A 20,512-nucleotide genomic window follows, 5' to 3' on the forward strand; every position below is an offset into this window, starting at 1 on the left:
GCTGTGTGTTAGCTGTGTGTGTGTGTGTGTGTGTGTGAGTGAGTGTGAGAGAGAGTGCTACAAACGCTATATTTTGATGAATTGAACAAGCTTGGTGGACCCTCTTGTAATCAAGTGTAATAATGCTTTATTGGGTCGTCCACTCACAGTTAACAAGTCTTTGTGTTGTGTTGAGGTTGTGCTGGAAAATGTACTGTCATTCTGCAAACTGTTAATACATATTTAAATCAAATCAAAAACGCAAGCTAAAACCATTAGCTCGCAGCACCAGCAGCATTAATGTCAGTGTTCTGGTCTGGCATTGTGAGTCATGTTGTGTTAGTTAACTCACTGTGTTGCTGGGAATGGTAACGATGCTCTCATCTCTATCTCTCTCTCTCTCTCTCTCTCTCTGTCGGACACGTTTCAGATGACTCAGCAGTAGAGTGGCTTCATGGACATTTTGTGATGCTGCTGAAACATACAAAAGGATGAAGCTAGCAGCAGCAGCAGCTCAGCCTGTCAGATCTGCCACCATCCCTCTGGAAGTCTGCTACCACTACTGTTGTTATATGCACATCATATTAATATTAATATTATTAAGACACACTACAGTAACAAACACATGACCAAGCACCATAATGATGCATGATGAGCAGGTGGCTCTTGTTTTGTTTATTTTTAGTTTTTCGGACAGAGAAAGTTATGATTAAATAAGGACACCAAAAATGTCATGTAATTGGAAAATTAATATATTTTTTAGTTTCACATTGACATAGATTTTTGAAATGAATGGCTGACGGTTAACACACACACACACACACACACACACACACACACACACACACACACACACACACACACCACACACACACACACACACACACGACACACCATGTCACTGGTGGAACAGTCTCAGAAGTGGTTCCCCACCCACGTCCAGGCCACCGTTCTCCAGGCGACCACGCTGCAGCCCAAGGGCAAGAATGGCACCAACGACGCCTACACCATCATCCAGCTGGGCAAGGAGAAGTACTCCACCTCGGTGGCGGAGAAGACCCTGAACCCGGTCTGGAGGGAGGAGGCGTCCTTCGAGCTGCCCGGGCTGCTGCTGGAGGGGAACCCGGAGGTCTACGAGCTCTGCCTCATCGTGATGCACCGCTCCCTGGTGGGCATGGACAAGTTCCTGGGCCAGAGGACCGTCAACCTCAACCACATCTTTGACAACAAGGAGCGGAGGAAGATCGAGTAAGTGTGTTGTGTGTTGTGTGTGTGTGTGTGTGTGTGTGTGTGTGTGTGTGTGTGTGTGTGTGTGTGTCTTGTGTGTGTGTGTGTCCAGTTCTTCCGCTGCTCGATGCACACATACAGTAACAGTACCAGTGGTTTTCAACCCATTTCATATCGAGGTCCATTATTTATTCGCCATTTAAGCCACCATTTGATGAGCTTTAGCATCAAACGCAAAACTATACAACATTGTGTTGTCGGATAAGATTTTGTCCACAATTCCTTCCAATGCTGTATTGATGTTGGTACCATAGGTCAGGAGATGGTTCCCCGGGAGGGTCCATTTGGAGTTAAAGATCTATAAGGGTCCATTTGGTTACCAACTCTCCATTATTTAGCATGGGGGACCACCTGGAACCCCCTCAAGGACCACTGGTGGTGGTCCCCGGACCACTGGTTGAGAACCACTGATATATTGTATACCAGTCCATAACACTGCCCATCAAACCAGTATTGTACACACAGCATACTGTACTAGGCTAGTAGTATCACTGTTGCCTGTAAGGGAGTCACAGTACAGTAGGGAAGAGCCACTGTCTTGAAGAGTATACTGTCCCTGATGTCATCACTAGGGACGCATGCATCAGTAAGCAGGAACTGGGGGTGGCAATGAAGGACCGGGAAGTCTGTCTGACGTGGCGTTGTTGTGAAATCCATGATCTTGACCGCGGTCGAAAAATGATGATGATGATGATGATGGCATCTCTGTGAGGACTGGAGGCCCAGCGTGGCTTTCAGATGTGTTTGCAAACTTAGCATGAAAACATGTAGAGTAGAGTAGTAGTTTATTTATTTTGGTCATTAAAACAAATCAATACAGTGCCTGATGATGATTAAAACTAAGACTAAATATACTGACAATTTCGTCAACAAATAAAAACTAGACTAAAGTGTTAGGAAGGGACTGGTCACTAGTGGACTGAAGTAACTAGTTTAAAAATGTACCTGAGGGGGCTTTGGAATAGCGTCGCTGGCGTTACATACAGCAAGACATTAACCAAAGACACTTGGAATGGGGAAATTGGTAGGGTGTTTATTTTGTATATAACGTTGTAATGTTACTGACAACAATTTTTTTTTTTAATATTTAAATAAAATATATGTTTAGGACCATGAAATATTGAGATCTACCTGCAAAGCCTTTGTGATCTACTAGTAGATACAAGATTCAAGACTTTATTGCCATGTCAACAGAGTTGATTGGAATTTGTTTCAGTGCACTAAAAACAGACACGAATAGATCACAATCTATGTTTTTGTGTACAGTAAGAGGTGTTGTGTAGAGCTGTGATGAGTGAGTGACACAGATCTGTTAGTGGGAGGAGGAACAGACTCTAGGAAGGGAGGAGGAAGTGGGACATTATTTGAACAACTGTCGGTCATTCTTTCTTGTGCAGAATTGGAATTTCTGGTTGTATTGTGTTGTATTGTGTCTTTAACTGCTCTGGTACAATACAGTGAATACACACATATTTCAGAACCTGAGTTGTGGGTTAATTTTAGACCTGAGGACGTTTCTACAAAATGTCTTCTAAATCCTGACAGCTTTCTGAAAAACCCTCTGTTTCTGTATCAGTGGTTCTCAAACTATTTTCATGTCAAGGGCCCCCAGAATTATATGTAATTAATTGGCCCCCCGGGACCCCCGATCTCGAAATATGTTGTTCCAGGTGAACAACATAGCACTCGGTACTATGATCTTGTAGATCTGCTATTTTTTCCAAAGCTAAAGTATAGCATAATGCTTAAAAACACCAAAAGGGATTCCCGCCCAGAATGGGTTAACCTCTTTACAGTAAGCCCTATAGCAATTTCAAGAATAGCCGATCTACAAGCTCACATGTAGCCGATCTACAAGCTCACAAAGACATTGTGAGTTGTGACATGTTGAGCTTAGATTATTATTTTTTATTTTATTTTATTTTATTTTTTTAAATACATTTTTATTTCATTCTTAGATGAAAGGCACAGGTGCAGGCATACAAAAAATGCACATAAAACATCATTCAAATTCTTTGCCAACTACAATCAGTGGCTTGCCCCTTGCCTCATTTAAAAAACCCCAGCACCAACCACCTTTGACCAAAAAAAGAGAAAAATATAGTAATGATTATAACAATTAATACAACATACAACATAAAGCTAGATAATCTTTTGCATGCCCTGCATTGCCCCAAATAGGGATGAGATGGTGAAAGTGTGTTTTTTAAAGAGTTCTAACTACTGCTTCTGATTTGTCATAGTGAGCATTCACACCTTGGCTATTTTATCTTTTACTTCTCTTTTCCCATTCTAATCTATGAGTCTGAGATAGCCTCTTGTCTTTCATGTTTACTCTTTGAATCACTGTTGCATTTTCTTATCACTTTGCTGTTTGATTTGTAGCTCAAACATGTTTTTTGATGGTAGTGTAGTGGTACAGTACTGTAGGCCTACTGGGATATTTATATTTATATATATATTTATAAATATTTATATTTATAAAATGACTTTTAAATCCTGAATTATCTGTATATGGCCGAGGACCCCCCCATTTGAAAATATGTTGTTCCAGGGACCCCCCAGAAGCAAAGATTTGAGCCAAAAAATGCTCTGAAATAATATTATATTCAAAGATTTGTGCCACATTTTCAAGATTAAAAAATAAAAAAAAATAGCAGACCTACAAGCTCGTAGCGCGGCACTCAGTGCCACGCTATGAGCTTGTAGATCTGCTATTTTTAAATAGATAAAGTATAACATAATGCTTTAAAACACCAAAAAGGGTTCCCGCGCAAATTGGGTTATGGGCGTAGCCTGGTTTGGAAACTGGTCTAACAAGGAGGTTTCTTTATGATTCCTTTCTATTCAGCCCGTACAGTTGGTGGAAAGTAACTAAATACATTTACTTATGTACTGTACTTACTGTAAGTACAATTTTGAGGAATTTGTACTTTACTTGAGTATTTCCAAATTTCCAATACTTTCACTTCTACTTTCACTACGTTTTGGATCCAAATATTGTACTTTTACTTTATTTGAAAACTTTACTTACTAGTTACTTTAGTTACTAGTTACTTTGGATATTGTAATTTTGATTTAGAAAACAACCAATTCCAGTACATTTCGGCCATTTGAAAATAGCAGATCTACAAGCTCACAATTGTGAGCTTGTAGATCTGCTATTTTCAAAAGATTTTGTACACATGACGTGTTGAACTTGTGAAATGGGACATTCTGCAATATGAATACTTTTACTTTTAGCACTTTTTAAAGTACATTTTGATGCCAATACTTTTGTACTTTTACTTGAGTACATTTTCAATACGGGACTTCTTCTACTTGTAACTGAGTATAGTTCTACATTGAGTGCTTTTACCACCACTGAGTAGTACATTCAGTCATAGAGTATTTCCATGTTTAGATACCGCAAATACTTGTCTCTGGTTGTGTTGCGACGTGCGAGGTCTTTGTTTGTGTGGTTTCTTTATTGGTTAATAACTGAGTCAAGAATAAGCTTAACTATGAAATGTGTTACTGTCTGTCTCTATTGTGTTATGATTTACACGGATGTGGGTTTTGGTGCGATATGCTCTGCCATGTTAGACCCAACTGTAACTGAATGTGGTGGAGTTAGTCATTCTTATTAAGTTGAACCCACATGGAAAGTATTTTTAGAGATGTTGAAGAATGCCCTAAGAAAGAAACTATACACACACACCCGTTCCCATTATATCATACCAACACAGCCTAGGCTTATTGTATGTATGGAGAGAGGCGTGTGGTCTGTTAGCTCTAAAAGCACAGGGTCAGACAGTCACACCCATATGCAGTTGCTTTTAATCCATTTTGGTCGGGAACCCCCTGTTGGTGTTTTAAGCATTACGTTATGCTTTAGCTGTTGAAAAATAGCAGATCTACAAGCTCATAGGAGCTTGTAGGTCTGCTCTTTTTGAAAAATCGTGAAAATGTGGTGCAAATCTTTGAATATATATATATTCTTTCAGAGTGAACATTTTAACTCAAATCTTTGCTTCTTGGGGGGTCCCTGGAACAACACATTTTCAGATAGGGGTCGGCGGCCAAATACATATAATTTTTGGGGTCCTTGACATGAAATATTGAGCACCACTGATATAGAAAACATGAGGTTTTTCAGAAAATTGTCATGATTTAGAAGACTTTTTTTTTTAAATGTCGACGTCAGGCCTAAATGGGTTAAAAGAAAAGAGAATGACCGTACTGGGTCGTCTGGTGTTAATTAGCTCACGGCCACATTTCAGCTGCATGCGATGCGAGGAGAGGACATTAGCACACTTCCCTTTCTTTCTGTTTTTTTTACCCATCAGTTGAGAAGAATCACAATATGTCATAATCAGTGGGGATGGTTGTATTTGTTTTAGGTGCTGCAGCTGATGCACCTCCAGGGCTCTCTCTGTACAGTTTAAAATATGGCACTGTAATGTAATGGATATGATGAGGCCTCGTTCGTAGCTGGTTGGCCTAATCCCACACTGTAGAAACACTGACAATGAGGCTTAACTCCTTATGGGCGGGAACCTCCTTTTGGTGTTTTAAAGTGTCTATGTTATGCTTTAGCTATTGGAAAAATAGCAGATCTACAAGCTCGTACAGTAGCTTGTAGGTCTGCTATTTTTGAGAAGTTGTGAAAATGTGGCGCAAATCTTTGAATATATATATATTCTTTCAGAGCGAACGTTTTTAACTCGAATCTTTGCTTCTGCGGGGGGGGGGGGGGTCCCTGGAACAACATATTTTCAGGTGTGGGGGGGGGGGTCCACGGCCACATACAGATAATTCTAGGGGTCCTTGACGTGAAAAAGGTTGACCACCACTGACATACTGTAGAAACATGAGGGTTTTTTTCAGAAAACTGTCATTTTCAAACAGACATTTTTAGAATCTGATCTCAGGTCAGAACGGGTTAAATTCCAGATACTATATCCATGCCGTACAGTGGGTCCCGTGTTGCCACCCCGGACCCCAGACCCCGGCCCGGCCCGGCCACAGCAGTGTTTTTGAACTGACATATTGGGGAGGAAAGGAAAGAGTCCGTCGTCTCCATATCCCAGCAACGCAGGGCAGACCCTAATTATCGCACACCTGTGTTTGTTGATTGTGAGGAGGTTCCCAGCGGTCCGGGTAGAGAGTGGGAGTATTGTGGTTCCGAGCCCAGGGAGAGTTTATCTTGGCCTTGACACGCAGCGCAGGCACGTTGAAGTACAGCGAGCGGATCGGGGCGGCCCCAGAGCTGCTGCTGCTGCCGGGCTGGGGCGCGCTGGCTGGCTGCTGTGATCAGGCTCAGGATGGTGTGTACCACGCCACGGCATGGGAATTAGCCCATTCAGGACGGGGGTCGGGAACCCCCTTTTGGTGTTTTATATTTAACCCATTCTGACCTGAGATCAGATTAAAAAAATGTCTGTTTGAAAATGACAGTTTTCTGAAAAAGCTATGTTTCTATGTCAGTCGTTCTTCGTTCTTTCAAAAATAGCAGACCTACAAGCTCATAGCGCGCCACTCGGTGGCGCGCTATGAGCTTGTAGGTCTGCTATTTTTAAATAGCTAAAGCATAACGTAATGCTAACACCAAAAGGGGTTCCTGCCTAAAATGGGTTAATGCATTATGTTACACTTTAGCTATTGAAAAAATAGCAGATCTATAAGCTCATAGTGCGGCACCGAGTGCCGCTCTACTATGAGCTTGCTTTTTGAAAATTGTGAAAATGTGGCGCGATTATATTATTCTATCACAGCGAGCGGTTTTTTAAACTCAAATCTTTGCTTCCGTGGGGGTCACTGCCACTGGAACAACATATTTTCAGATGTGGGTCGATGGCCGATTACATATATTATGAAATAGTTTGAGCACCACTGACATAGAAAGATAGGGTTTTTCAGAAAACTGTCATGATTTTAGAAGACATTTTGTAGAATCGAGCTCGGGTCTTAAATGGGTTAGAACCTTTTCATCATGTTATGGCATGGCTGAGACGGCTCTGACGAACATGTACTTTAGGACTTTTTTAGAATCAGCCTCAAAGTTTTCTTTCCATGTCAGTGGTGCTCAACCTTTTTCATGTCAAGGACCCCCAGAATTATCTGTATTTGGCCACGGACCCCCATCTCAAAATATGTTGTTCCAGGGACACCCCACCCAGAAGCAAAGATTTGAGTTAAAAACGTTCGCTCTGAAAGAATATATATTCAAAGGTTTGCGCCACATTTTCAATAATGGCTATTTTTCAATAGCTAAAGTATAACATAATGCTCAAAAAGGGATTCCCGTCCTGAATGGGTTAACCACATTAACCCTGATGTTCTTATTCTGGGGCATTTCATTTTATGCCATTTTGAAATGCAAACGTTTATCTACAAGCTCACAACATTGCAACGTGTTGTGAGCTTGTAGATCAGCTATTTATTTTGCTACCAGTCAATCGACGATGTATGTATAAGTGGTTCAATCACACTGTGACACTGACTAGTATTTTGAACGAGGATTTCTTTAAATACGTTGCAAACTATCAACTTGCAAAGCCTGTTAAAGAAATAAAGGCCTTGCCTTGTATGAGCCGTGCTTCTCATTAGCATGTATGAACTGCCGGTTTGTCCTATAGCGTGGCTTTAGACGATTTCCCAGTCGCTTGTCGTTGCCGATCTGAACAAAGGCCAGATTTGTGCAAATGTCACCTTTTTATTTTGCTTCACAGTGAAGGCATAAATCCCATTACTTCCAGTGGAAGAAGCACAGAGGGTTAAGCAAATAGACGCCAGGAAGAAAGCAGCTTGAAATGGAGGCCACGTGTTCTTCTTGCAGAACACCATTTTATGTGTTCAGTTTGCAAAGGGATAGTGTTTATCCTTTTTGAATAATAAATGGATGGTTACTTATTACCATTTAGGTTTTTTTAGCCCATTTTTGGTGTTTTAACCTATTTAGACCTGAGGACGATTCTACTAAATGTCTTCTAAATCCTGACAGTTTTCTGAAAAACCCTCATGTTTCTGTGTGTCAGTTGTTCTCAAACATTTTCATGTCAAGGTCCCCAAAAATATATGTAATTGGCCGCCGACCCCCATCTGAAAATATGTTGTTCCAGGGACCTCCCCCAGAAGCAAAGATTTGAGTTAAAAAACGTTCGCTCTGAAATAATATATATTCAAAGATTATTAGATATAGCAGACCTACAAGTTCATAGCGTGGCACGAGCTTGTATATCTGCTATTTTTCAATAGCTAAAGTATAACACAGTGCTTAAAACACCAAAAGGGTTTCCCTCCCCAGAATGGGTTTGTGTCAAGAAAGGTTGAAATTATTCAGGCCTGTGTATTTGTGTACGTAGCATTCGGAGAACATGGAACGATCCTTCTCTCCATGATGTGAAAACCCACCAGCTCAAATGTATGCACCACGTAATAATTAAAACATGAACAGCTATGTCCGTGAGCCATTATCTTTTGTTTCTTTCACATTGTTTGTTTGTATTTGGTCCTAATCAGCTAATCAAATTATTCGGATTCTTAAGATTTTCACACTTTAAAACCCATTGTGGACGGGAACCGCTCTTGGTGTTTTAAGCATTATGATCTACAAGCTCATAGCGCGGTACCGAGTGCAGCGCAAAGAGCTTGTAGGTCTGCTATTTTTGAAAAATCATGAAAATGTGGTGTAAATCTTTGAATATATATTCTTTCAGAGCGAACGTTTTTAACTCCAAATCCCTGGAACAACATATTTACAGATGGGGTCGGCACTACCTCCTTACATAATAGAGCACCGAAGTCTGACGTCACTTTCAGTAGAGGGCGTCAGTCCCCAGGTTCATGTATTTGTTTAGTTGCATTGAAATCCCCATTGAGGCGATTTTAGATCGCCTCATATAACAACTGTGTTTGAAAAATACGATACAGAGACACCCCCCTGACAATAACACAGAGACAGCTTGTTTATTTTTGGACCACAACGCTTATAGTAGACGATATTAAGATCACCCCATGTTATTCTCCATAGAGAAATTACTTCCGCGAACCAGGGGAATCGTCGGGATGAGCGAGTTACGTCAGGACTTCGGTGCTCTATATAAAATGTAACCGTTACCATACACCACTCACCCCCCTACTCCCTCCATCTTCTCCTTCTCCAGCTGGTACTCGCTGGAGTCTCGTCCGGGGAAGAAGAGGAAGGAGCGCGGCCGCATCCAGGTGAGCATCCAGTTCGTGCGGAACAACATGACCGCCTCCATGTTCGACCTGTCCATGAAGGACAAGCCCCGCTCGCCCTTCTCCAAGCTCAAGGACAAGATGAAGGGCCACCGCCGGAGCGACGCCGGCTTCTCCGACACCTCGTCGGCCATCATGCCTCGCTCCTCCGCGCTGCTCTCAGACTCCTCCTCGGAGCCTCGGGAGTACCACCACCTCCCCGTAGACGCCCCAGACCCCCACGGGGGGCAGCCCGGGGAGCAGCCCAAGGCCCCCAAGAGGTCCCTGCTGGCCGGGTCTCACCACAAGCTGTCCGCGGCTCACTCCATGTCGGACCTGATCGGAACCCACTTCCGCCCCAAGCTGGACTCCATGAACTCCATTGAAGAGATCGGTGAGGATATATTATTATAAGCATTCTCCGTTTGTTTGTTTGTTTAGCTATCGTAAAATAGCAGATCTACAAGCTACAAGGTACAAGCTACAAGCTCATAGCGCAGCACCGAGTGCCGTGTTATGAGCTTGTATAGGTCGGGGAGGAACTCCTTATATGGTCAGCACACTCTATAGTAGGGAGGATTATCACAAAAAAACAAAACAAAAAAAATAAGTGATATTTGAATTAAGTGAAATCACTGAATATACCTTTTAAGTCCAAAATGTATGGATTTTGTCACATCCAAAAAGTACAGCAATGTGTGGACATAAAGATGTACTCGAGTGATACAAGAGCCTTTCCCTTTGTCACCCCCTACAGTTCCCTCCAGGCACCACATGGGTCCAGTATTACAGTATGACATTATCCTTCCACTGGGAAGTCTTTGATTTTGGACTTTGCACCCACTTTGCAACCATAAGATCCTTATTCTGGGAGGAACATTCTACAAGCTCACACCGTATCGTGATGTGTTGTAGAGATTGTAGAGCAGCTACTTTGGGGCTAAGAGCAGAGCTGACCCCCCAGTAACTCAGTTTACTAAGTATAGATGGAGGGTTTACTTTAACCCATTCTGAACGGGAACCCATTTTGGTGTTAGCATCATGTTATGCTTTAGCTATTGAAAAATAGCAGATCTACAAGCTCATAGCGCGCCACCGAGTGGCGCGCTACGAGCTTGTAGGTCTGCTATTTTTGAAAAATCGAAGAACGACTGACATTTTTAGAATCTGATCTCAGGTCAGAATGGGTTAATCAGACCAGTGTGTGTCCAGTGGAAACCTCGTATGAATCTGATCTCAGGTCAGAATGGGTTAAAGGGACACTTCACCCTTTTTTTCAAAGAATATATAATGTTAATGACGTGGCGCACGTAGTAGCTTTTTTCAGAAAACTGTCAGAAGACATTTTTAGAATCTGGTCAGGTCAAAATGGGTTAACTACTTAACTCATTTTGGGGGAAAAAGCTGGAGGTTGCGCGATGGCAGTCTCTCAGTCAAAATCTGGTCACACATTATGCGTGTTTCCTCCACCAGGTAAAGACCACACGCGTTCCCAGAGCGAGGTCCCCTTCCAGGACGGAGGAGGAGAGGCCACGCACGGCGGCGACCCGTTCAGCGACATCAGCGACGGCCTGCCGCAGAAGTACGCCACGCTGCCGCGCAACCGCAACCCCTTCGAGGGGGAGACGGTGACGGGCGGGGGGGGCGGGGGGCAGCTGTGGGACCGCAAGGACAAGAAGGAGAAGGTCAGCCTCCTGGAGCGCGTGACGGGGAAGAAGGACGGCCGGGGCAAGGGCCACGCCGGGGGCCGTTCGGGGAGCTCCGGAGACATCCACTCCTCGCCCCAAAACCCCTTCAGCAGCGACGGAGACACTAACCCCTTCATCTCCTCCGGGTACAAAGCCAGGTTAGAAACTTCTTTTTTAACCCATTCTGACCTGAGATCAGATTCATACGAGGTTTCCACTGGACACACACTGGTCTGATTAACCCATTCTGACCTGAGATCAGATTCATACGAGGTTTCCACTGGACACACACTGTTCTGATTAACCCATTCTGACCTGAGATCAGATTCTAAAAATGTCAGTCGTTCTTCGATTTTTCAAAAATAGCAGACCTACAAGCTCATAGCGCGCCACTCGGTGGCGCGCTACGAGCTTGTAGATCTGCTATTTTTCAATAGCTAAAGCATAACATGATGCTAACACCAAAACGGGTTATCTCAGGTCAGAATGGGTTAATCAGACCAGTGTGTGTCCAGTGGAAACCTCGTATGAATCTGATCTCAGGTCAGAATGGGTTAATATATCTTTTATCCCACGATTTTGTAACCCATTTTTCACCCCTGTGTCAATCATCTAATGTGATCCTGGGCTCTACACACCCTCCACCAACCTAGTCCCCATATATGGGGGACAAGGGGAGACCAACGGACTTGAACTCATGCTTCCTTCATGCCTGAGTGTCCAAGTTGCTCCTTTACAACCTGACAGGGGGGAGTTTCCCTGGTTGGAAGGAACACGTTATTCCAACCAGTTCCTTTCCCCTCCGTCAGGCGCCCCGGCTGGCCAGGGGGAGGCAGTTTAGAGACCAGGATTACTGCATGTTTTTTGTGAGGGTACCTACCCTATATAACTTATATTAGAGATTAAAAGCACCTTCTATTTTATTTATTTTAGAGATGGTTCATCTTTCACTCGATAGGTTGTGTGGACCACACACGCCCAGTGGAATGTATGGAATGCATGATGTGCTGCTAAAAGACAACGTAATACTCCCTAAGGTTAATATCAGCATCAAAGCAATACTTTAAATACTTATTTATTAGCACATGCATTTTACACATATTTCAAGGTGTTTTTAATTAAACGGTTTAGTTATTTGAGGACAATAATGATGTAATAAGGCTTATTAGCCATGAGGGATCCTTTTAAATTCTGTATTAATTCTGACCCACTCCGATGCGTATGTCCGTGGCTGCGTATGACGTAATGATTAATTTGTGCTATGTGATATGGCATTGGTTTCAGATTACATACATGCATTACATACATTAGGGGCATTATACCTTTAATCCACCCAACACTGAAACATATCATTATTACAGTATGTCACCATTGAGAGCCAGTTATATACCCTGGCATTGGTACATATCTTCATCATGTCATACGCTGCTATGGGACATAACGCATCAAACGACCCACAGTATACTGCTAATCAACTTAAAAATGACATATACATGTATATGTAATCTGAAACCTATCTTTATTACGTCACCGTTGCGAGCCAGAGATTTGAACGTTCGTAGCGGTCGACAGTACTTGCGTGCTCTGCTTGCAAACTAGTAGGTCATTTAATTTATGGCCTACTTGTGTGCAAAGCGCAAGTATAGGCACTCGACAAAGTACTGTTCTATAGTTTTGTTTAAGTGTCTTTAAATACAACTGCTCTGGTACAATACACACACATTTCAGAACCCGAGCCGATTCGTTTTTTTCCTCCTAACGTACTGTATATTGTTGGGAACACTTTGACTATAAGTACTGTATAATGTACAGTGTAATGTACAGTATAAATGTACTGTATTGTTAGGAACACTTCAACTATAAGCCATCCGTATATCCATGTCCCTCATTCCACACCCATTTAGGCCTGACGTCGAAATAAAAAAAAATAAGTCTTCTAAATTGTTTTCTGAAACACCTCATTTACAGTTTCTGTATCAGTGGTGCTCCATATTTCATGTCAAGGACCCCCAAAAATGATATGTAATTGGCCACCGACCACCATCTGAAAATATGTTGTTCCATGAACCCCCCCTCCCAGAAGCAAAGATTTGAGTTTAAAACGTTCGCTCTGAATCCTGAAAGAATATATATTCAAAAGATTTGCGCCACATTTTCACGAATTTTCAAAAAATAGCAGACCTAGTACAAGCTCTCGGTGGCGCGCTATGAGCTTGTAGATCTGCTATTTTTCAATAGCTAAAGTATAACATGATGACCAAAAGGGGGTTCCCTTCCCGTCCAGAATGGGCTACAGTTGGTGAGCAGCGTGGCTGAGTTGTGGTTTTATCAGAATGGAAGGTGTCATTAGTGGTTCTTTAGAGAGCCCTGGCCAGATAACAGAGCCCTCAGAGCTACGGTAATGAGATCTTCCGGAGAGATAGACTACCCAATTAACCACTTATCTTTATGAAGGCTCTAGTCTATCATTCTTAATGCAGGAGCTTAGTGGTCATCTGTGTTCAGACGAAGGGGGAGTCGAGATAGAATGTTTGATAGATGGATAGATCTTTATTTGTCATTGCAACGTGTACAACGAAATGATACAAAATTGTGAGTGTGACGGACGCGAGACGCAGGGTTTCATAGTAAATAAATTACAATAACTTATTGTACATTATTTTTGCAGTGATAAAAAGCCGCCCATGGGCAAACAGGGACGTAAACCCAGAGAGGACTACAGCAAGAAAAAGGTAAAAAAAAATGTTTATTTTGTTTGTGTAGGTCTTGGTTCTCTTATCCACTACAGGGTGGAATGGTATACACTATACACAGTATACAGTAAGCCTGGCTAATGTGTGATCGGTGCCAGGTATGCACGTGGGAAAGCTACAGTTTTCTACTGATTACAGTCAGTCTGTTCTGATTTTATCCTTTATCTTTTGGATTTGGATGAGCCCTGGACATTTTATTGTGCCCACGTCTGACTAAAAGTTAGCCTCGGAAACCCAGACGTTTTTATTTCCAGGGAGAAAAAAAAAGGTCTGGGACCGAGTCCACTTCAATTCGGCATACAGTAGCGCAAACGTCGATCACTCTCTGCTGATTTCTGATCGTCTGCACTTTTGTTAAATTGACGCACACACACATACATACACATACATAATGTATATAATAATATGTCCCCAATGACACTTTAATTAGGACTGACAAAAAGCAATGCTTTAATTGTATCTGCATTGGGAATTGAGCCTCCTTTGACATTTCTTGTTACTTAGGGAGGTTGATCTCCTGTGAAGTGTTCAGAGGTGCCGTTCCACTAATTGGCATCTGGAAACATCCTCCATCAACTCCAATCTGATCCTAATTTGAGGCAGTGTGAAATTTCGGTGTCAAAGGTCAAACATAACAGATGTGTATATGTGACTACAGTGATTCAGTAATTGCAGCTTTTGATTTTTTTATCGAAGAGCGGGATTCAACTGCTGACATATTTTTTACTTTATATTTAAGGGGACACGGGGAGAACATGTGAGGGTTACCTACCCTATAGGGGACACAGGGAGAACATGTGAGGGTACCTACCCTAGGGGACACGGGGAGAACATGTGAGGGTACCTACCCTATAGGGGACACAGGGAGAACATGTGAGGGTACCTACCCTAGGGGACACGGGGAGAACATGTGAGGGTACCTACCCTAGGGGACACGAGGAGAACATGTGAGGGTACCTACCCTAGGGGACACGAGGAGAACATACTTAAACAACATACTATTTTAACATTATTTTGCCTTTTTATATGTGATGTAGCACTTTTATGTATGGAAGGTGCAATACAAATTAAAGTGATTAAATAAATAACCAAATGACATTTTCAAGAGCATCAGGATATATTGCGGCCTATTATTACAGTGCAAAAATTGGTATTGGCATGGTAGGAGTTTGAACGGTTTGCTTAACCCATTTTGGGCGGGAACCCGTTTTGGTGTTAGCATTACGTTATGCTTTAGCTATTGAAAAATAGCAGATCTACAAGCTCATAGCGCGCCGCGCTACAAGCTTGTAGGTCTGCAATTTTTGAAAACTTTCAGGATTTAAGACATTTTTAGAATCTGATCTCAGGTCAAAATGCGTTAAAGAACCACCATTCTTCCGTGCGTTAGAATCTGATCTCAGGTCAGAATGGCTTAAGTGACGTCTAAATGAGGAGGAGAACGCTGATAATGGCTTTCCTCACCTCGCTCGGCGGGCGTTGAGGAGGGCTGTCGGTACGGTAGCCATGACACGTGGCCCCGTGTACGTCTGCAAACGGCGTTCGGCCAGCGAGACAGACATGGCAGTTCCTCCATTTCCTCTCCTTTTCCAGGCCCTAATTAACCACCCAGGGGGGAGGGGGATGGGGGGGAGAGGGGAGGGGAGGGGGAGGACAGCGAGAGATTTTCAAAGGACGGAGCTTTTAGATTCTCAAAGCTGAGCTCATTAGAAACGGTAATGAGACAACTGGAGAATGCCAAGTGTGTGTGTGTGTGTGTGTGTGTGTGTGTGTGTGTGTGTGTGCGTGCACGCCTTATCTCCCTCTCCTCACTACCGATCGCACAAAAATGCTCATCATTACTCGGCCAGTTCATGGTCACTTCCAGGCCTGTCACCAGCCACTATACAGGTCTTGATTACCCTGTGTGCGTGTGTGTGTGTGTGTGTACGCGCGCTCGTGTGTGTGTTGCATTTGTGTGTGTGAAACCAACATCCACTTCCCTGTGGCTGTCAGCACTCGGGGGTTGATTTACGCTTGGTTGCTGGCCAGCCGAACACGGCCGGTCTCTACAGCTCAGCTCATGAGTCCAGCAGCTTCTTGCAGATCAGCGCTTTTTTGGCAAGCGTCTAAATGTATAAATCACCCTTTTATTCCCGTCCTCAAATAGGCTAAGACTGATTATCTCATAACTGTGATACTTTGTACTGTTTGCAAAGAACCACTTACTGTACAGTGTGTTTTTTTTTTATTACTTACAGTAGATGTAACGGCAACAAATATTACTTTTTGGAATTATTTCATTCCATACTAGTCCATATTGTATTGTAACTGAAGCCTCTGTAACTTTATTAATAATAATAATAATAATTAATTGCATTTTATAGCCGCTTTTCCAAGTGCTCAAAGAGCTTTACAACGGTTCATTCATTCATTCATACATTGGGAGGTGAAGCGGCGAACAGTCGACGCCAGCGTCCTCACTTCCCACATTCACACACCGACGGTGGCGAGCTCATTGGAGGCAATGTAGGGTTCAGTGTCTTGCCCAATAAGGACACTTCGAGCCGGGATTCGAACCGCTGACCCAAGGATCATTGGACGACCTGCTCTACCTCCTGAGCCACAGCCGTGCAAGCTTAAATGGACAAAAATACAGGATTATATTGGCACGCAAAATCTCTTAATTAAGTGACAAAAAAACAGAACGTTGAAATATGGAGATCCAAGGGTTCTGCCCGACCGGCCGCGACTATAAACCAAATCGATTGGACAACATAGTGAGGAGAAAAATGGTTGAGGGCTAACAGTTTAGGCTTTAGAGTTTTCTTCATTTTATAGTGGGAGTTTTGGGTGGTAGATAGACTGTTGTAATGCTTACAGTAGTTTGATTTGAATTCATGAAAAGCTACATTGACGTAGATTAATTATTTGCCTACCCAGGGAACTCTTGACTGTTGTTTTAACTCTGAAATAGCAAGTCCGCTTTTATACTTTAAAAGCTATAGAAACACTCAGGATTTTGTCTCTTGCAGTGAGTCAGACCATTGCATTTCTATCTACAAATGAAGTTTCAAAGAGTAAAATCTCATCCAAACGCTCAGTGATCTTACGGTGTGTGTCGACTAAATGTCTTCCTGAAGACACAACTTCTGAGGTGAATTATAAACGACTGCATTAGCTCTCACTGCACATCGCTGCAAAGCCGTTTAGGGTTCAAGGGATATAGGTGAGATTGTGTACATATAATAAATCAACTGTGGCTTTTGGTGAAATGTGTCCTTAACGGAGCTGATAAGATACGTCCGTTTTGTCAGTTCCACCGTTTGTTTCTCTCATCGTCTTTACACATCACTAGTAGCCTGACGAGAGCCTGGGAGTGGAAGCGATAAGCTGGGTATTTTAAACAGGGTGCTCCCTATCCGTTAGGGGAGGATGCACAGTCCTGAAGTGATAGTGTGGTCCCTCATTAAAAAGCCTTCCAGATCTTCTCGTGCACATGTTGTACCATAACACCCTGGTCCCGCAGCAGTGTCCCACAAAACACCAAACCTATTTCCCTAGGGAACATAAAACAAAGGACCATTTCAGCGTCTGTAATTGTCGTAATCAAAAGTTGCTAATACTGTATACAGGCATTAACCCCTGTCTGTCTGTCTGCTACCGCTGTTGGACTCTATGGAGATTATATCTTGACAGGCATACTGTAGGTCGTTTAAAATGAAGTAGGCCACGAACCTCTGCCTGTGCCATGAACTCATTTTGGATTAAAAAAATACAGTTTTTCTCCTGAACAGTCTTGCCGTCTCTGTATCAAAAAGACACACACACACACACACACACACACACACACACACACACACATGAGAGAGAGAACGCAACATGAGGTTTTCAGAAACCTCTTAGGTTTTTGAACAGTGTACTTTAGAAAAATCTTGAAAGTGTAACATTTTTGAATAGTATTTTAAGAACACAAATCTTCACAAATCTTCTTAACCCATTCTGACCGGGAACCCATTTTGGTGTTATGGCATCATGTCATGCTTTAGCTATTGAAAAATAGCAGATCTACAAGCTCATAGCGCGCCACCGAGTGGCGCGCTATGAGCTTGTAGGTCTGCTATTTTTGAAAAATCGAAGAACGACTAACATTTTTAGAATCTGATCTCAGGTCAGAATGGGTTCATCAGACCAGTGTGTGTCTCCAGTGGAAACCTCGTATGAATCTGATCTCAGGTCAGAATGGGTTAACTACAGTATGTTGTGTTTCCAGGAGACGCCCCAGGAGAGTGTAGCGGCCTACAGCAGCCTGTCCATTTAACTACAGTATGTTGTGTTTCCAGGAGACTCCCCAGGAGAGCGTAGCGGCCTACAGTAGTCTATCCATTTAACTACAGTATGTTGTGTTTTCCAGGAGACTCCCCAGGAGAGCGTGGCGGCCTACAGCAGCCTGTCCATTTAACTACAATATGTTGTGTTTTCCAGGAGAGCGTGGCTGCGTACAGTAGTCTATCCATTTAACTACAGTATGTTGTGTTTTCCAGGAGACTCCCCAGGAGAGCGTGGCGGCCTACAGCAGCCTGTCCATTTAACTACAATATGTTGTGTTTTCCAGGAGAGCGTGGCTGCGTACAGTAGTCTATCCATTTAACTACAGTATGTTGTGTGTTTCCAGGAGACTCCCCAGGAGAGTGTAGCGGCCTACAGTAGTCTATCCATTTAACTACAGTATGTTGTGTTTTACAGGAGACGCCCCAGGAGAGCGTGGCGGCCTACAGCGCCCTGTCCTTCGAGGAGGTGGTCCAGGAGCTCCTGAAGCAGAAGGAGGTGGTGAAGAGGAAGGACGCCCAGATCCGAGAGCTGGAGGACTACATCGACAACCTGCTGGTGCGCGTCATGGAGGAGACGCCCAGCATCCTACGGACACCCTATGAGCCCAAGAGAAAGGCGGGTAAAATTTCTAAAAAGTAAAAAAAAAAAGGAGTTATATTAGGCAAACAAAGTCTTCTGCACAGCTATTATATGCTCTGAGACGGGTGCGTGTAGGGCAGGGCGCAATGTACTCAGAAGACCTGCACATGAGGTGCAAAAAGACCCAGAAAACCTGCACATAAGGTGCACAAAGACCCAGAAAACCTGCACATAAGGTGCACAAAGACCCATAAGGTGCACAAAGATACCGCACACCGTCGGCACCTCCAATACGAACTGTATTTAGACCTCCTTCAGGATGCCTGAAGGAGGTCTTTGACCGAAACCTTTGCCCGCATTTACCCATTTTGACCTGAGATCAGATCAGATCAGTTTTCTGAAAAAGCTATGTTTCTTTATGTCAGTCGTTCTTCGTTTTTTTTTCAAAATAGCAGACCTACAAGCTCATAGCGCGCCACTCGGTGGCGTGCTATGAGCTTGTAGATCTGCTATTTTTTCAATAGCTAAAGCATAGCATAATGCCAAAACACCAAAAGGGGTTCCCGCCCAAGATGGGTTAAATAAAGTTCGTATTGCAAAGTGCATGAGTATAAGAAGTTCAAAAGAGTTCAAAAGAAAGATAGAACAAAGTGTTAAAGAATAATAATAATTAAATAAATTAAGGTTTAGCAGTAGAAAGAATTATAGAATAATGCCAAATGTAAGATTAGTTTTTTGTTTGCTTTTTTTTTTCTCCAACATTTTTATTCAATGATATAGTTTTTATATCTCGATTTTTGTACGTTTTTGGTTACTTGTTAATATTGTGTGCAAGTCAAACACAGACTTCATTCCCAGGCGTGGATCATGTTGTTCCACTTAATTATTATTATTATTATTAAGCAAGCCATGTCTTCATCTGATCATCATTCATTTTGGTGCGTATCTTTCTCTTTGACAAGAGAAAGGAGAGGTTGTTTACTAGTCAGAAAAGGTGATGGTTCCGTATTGAAGTTGGCAACTCTTTGGTTCATGGAAAACGTACCGTATCTCATTCGCTCAGTGCCATTTTCAAATTATCTGTCTTATTTGTTGCAATACGGTATACAGTATATTTTTACTGTAGTTAGGTACGCACTAAAATGAGGAGAGTCACCTGCTTGTTCATGTACAGTATGCGTTCGATAAATCACACGCAGCCAATATTGCAAACACGGCTACCATCTTGTATTCAACGCAGAACGCTTTTTACAGTGTGAATGTAATGTAGCCAGAGTCGGGTGCAGTACTTTAGTTTAGACAGGTTTTTGGTTTAGACTAGTCATTGGTTTAGACCAGACATTAGTCCTACAACTACAACCTTGAGGCAGCGGTGGCCGAACGGTTTGCGGAGCGGTCTTGATATCGTGAAGGTCGCTATAGTTCGTATCCCCGGACCGGCACGTTAAAATTACCACCGCTGAAGTGCCCTTATTGGACAAGGCATTGAACCCCTACTATGAAATGTTCTATGAGCAGGGCCTGGCTGTAAACAAGTTCTTGAGCTTAGTCCAGTTACCCTGCAGGGTAAACATAGTACATTTCCTTTCCTTACCCATCTCAAACCCTCACCCTAAACCTAACCTCCCACGGGGCAGCACACCTAAACCTAACCTTAACCCATGTCTAACCAATGACTAGTCTAAACTAAGTATGCACCCCGCCAGAGTCCTG

The 20,512-nt window shown here is 42.9% G+C and overlaps 1 protein-coding gene across 2 annotated transcripts; it reads left to right on the top strand.

Moving 5' to 3' along the window:
• Positions 1-692: 692 nt before the first annotated feature.
• Positions 693-18,859, top strand: LOC308312145 (rab11 family-interacting protein 2-like; the record flags this gene model as incomplete). Of its 2 annotated transcripts, none has more annotated exons than XM_080794536.1 (5): positions 693-1,227; positions 9,414-9,862; positions 10,942-11,314; positions 13,825-13,888; positions 18,635-18,859. In XM_080794536.1, the coding sequence occupies exons 1-5, from the start codon at positions 875-877 to the stop codon at positions 18,857-18,859; spliced, it is 1,464 nt and encodes a 487-aa protein (XP_080650662.1). In that variant the 5' UTR covers positions 693-874. The 2 variants fall into 2 exon arrangements, with proteins under 2 accessions (XP_080650662.1, XP_080650663.1); XM_080794537.1 differs by having other exon boundaries at positions 18,638-18,859.
• Between the last annotated feature and the right edge of the window lie 1,653 nt (positions 18,860-20,512).

This window comes from Protomyctophum bolini (genome assembly GCF_963924005.1).
Source record: "Protomyctophum bolini genome assembly, contig: SCAFFOLD_193, whole genome shotgun sequence".
Lineage (NCBI taxonomy): Eukaryota > Metazoa > Chordata > Actinopteri > Myctophiformes > Myctophidae > Protomyctophum > Protomyctophum bolini.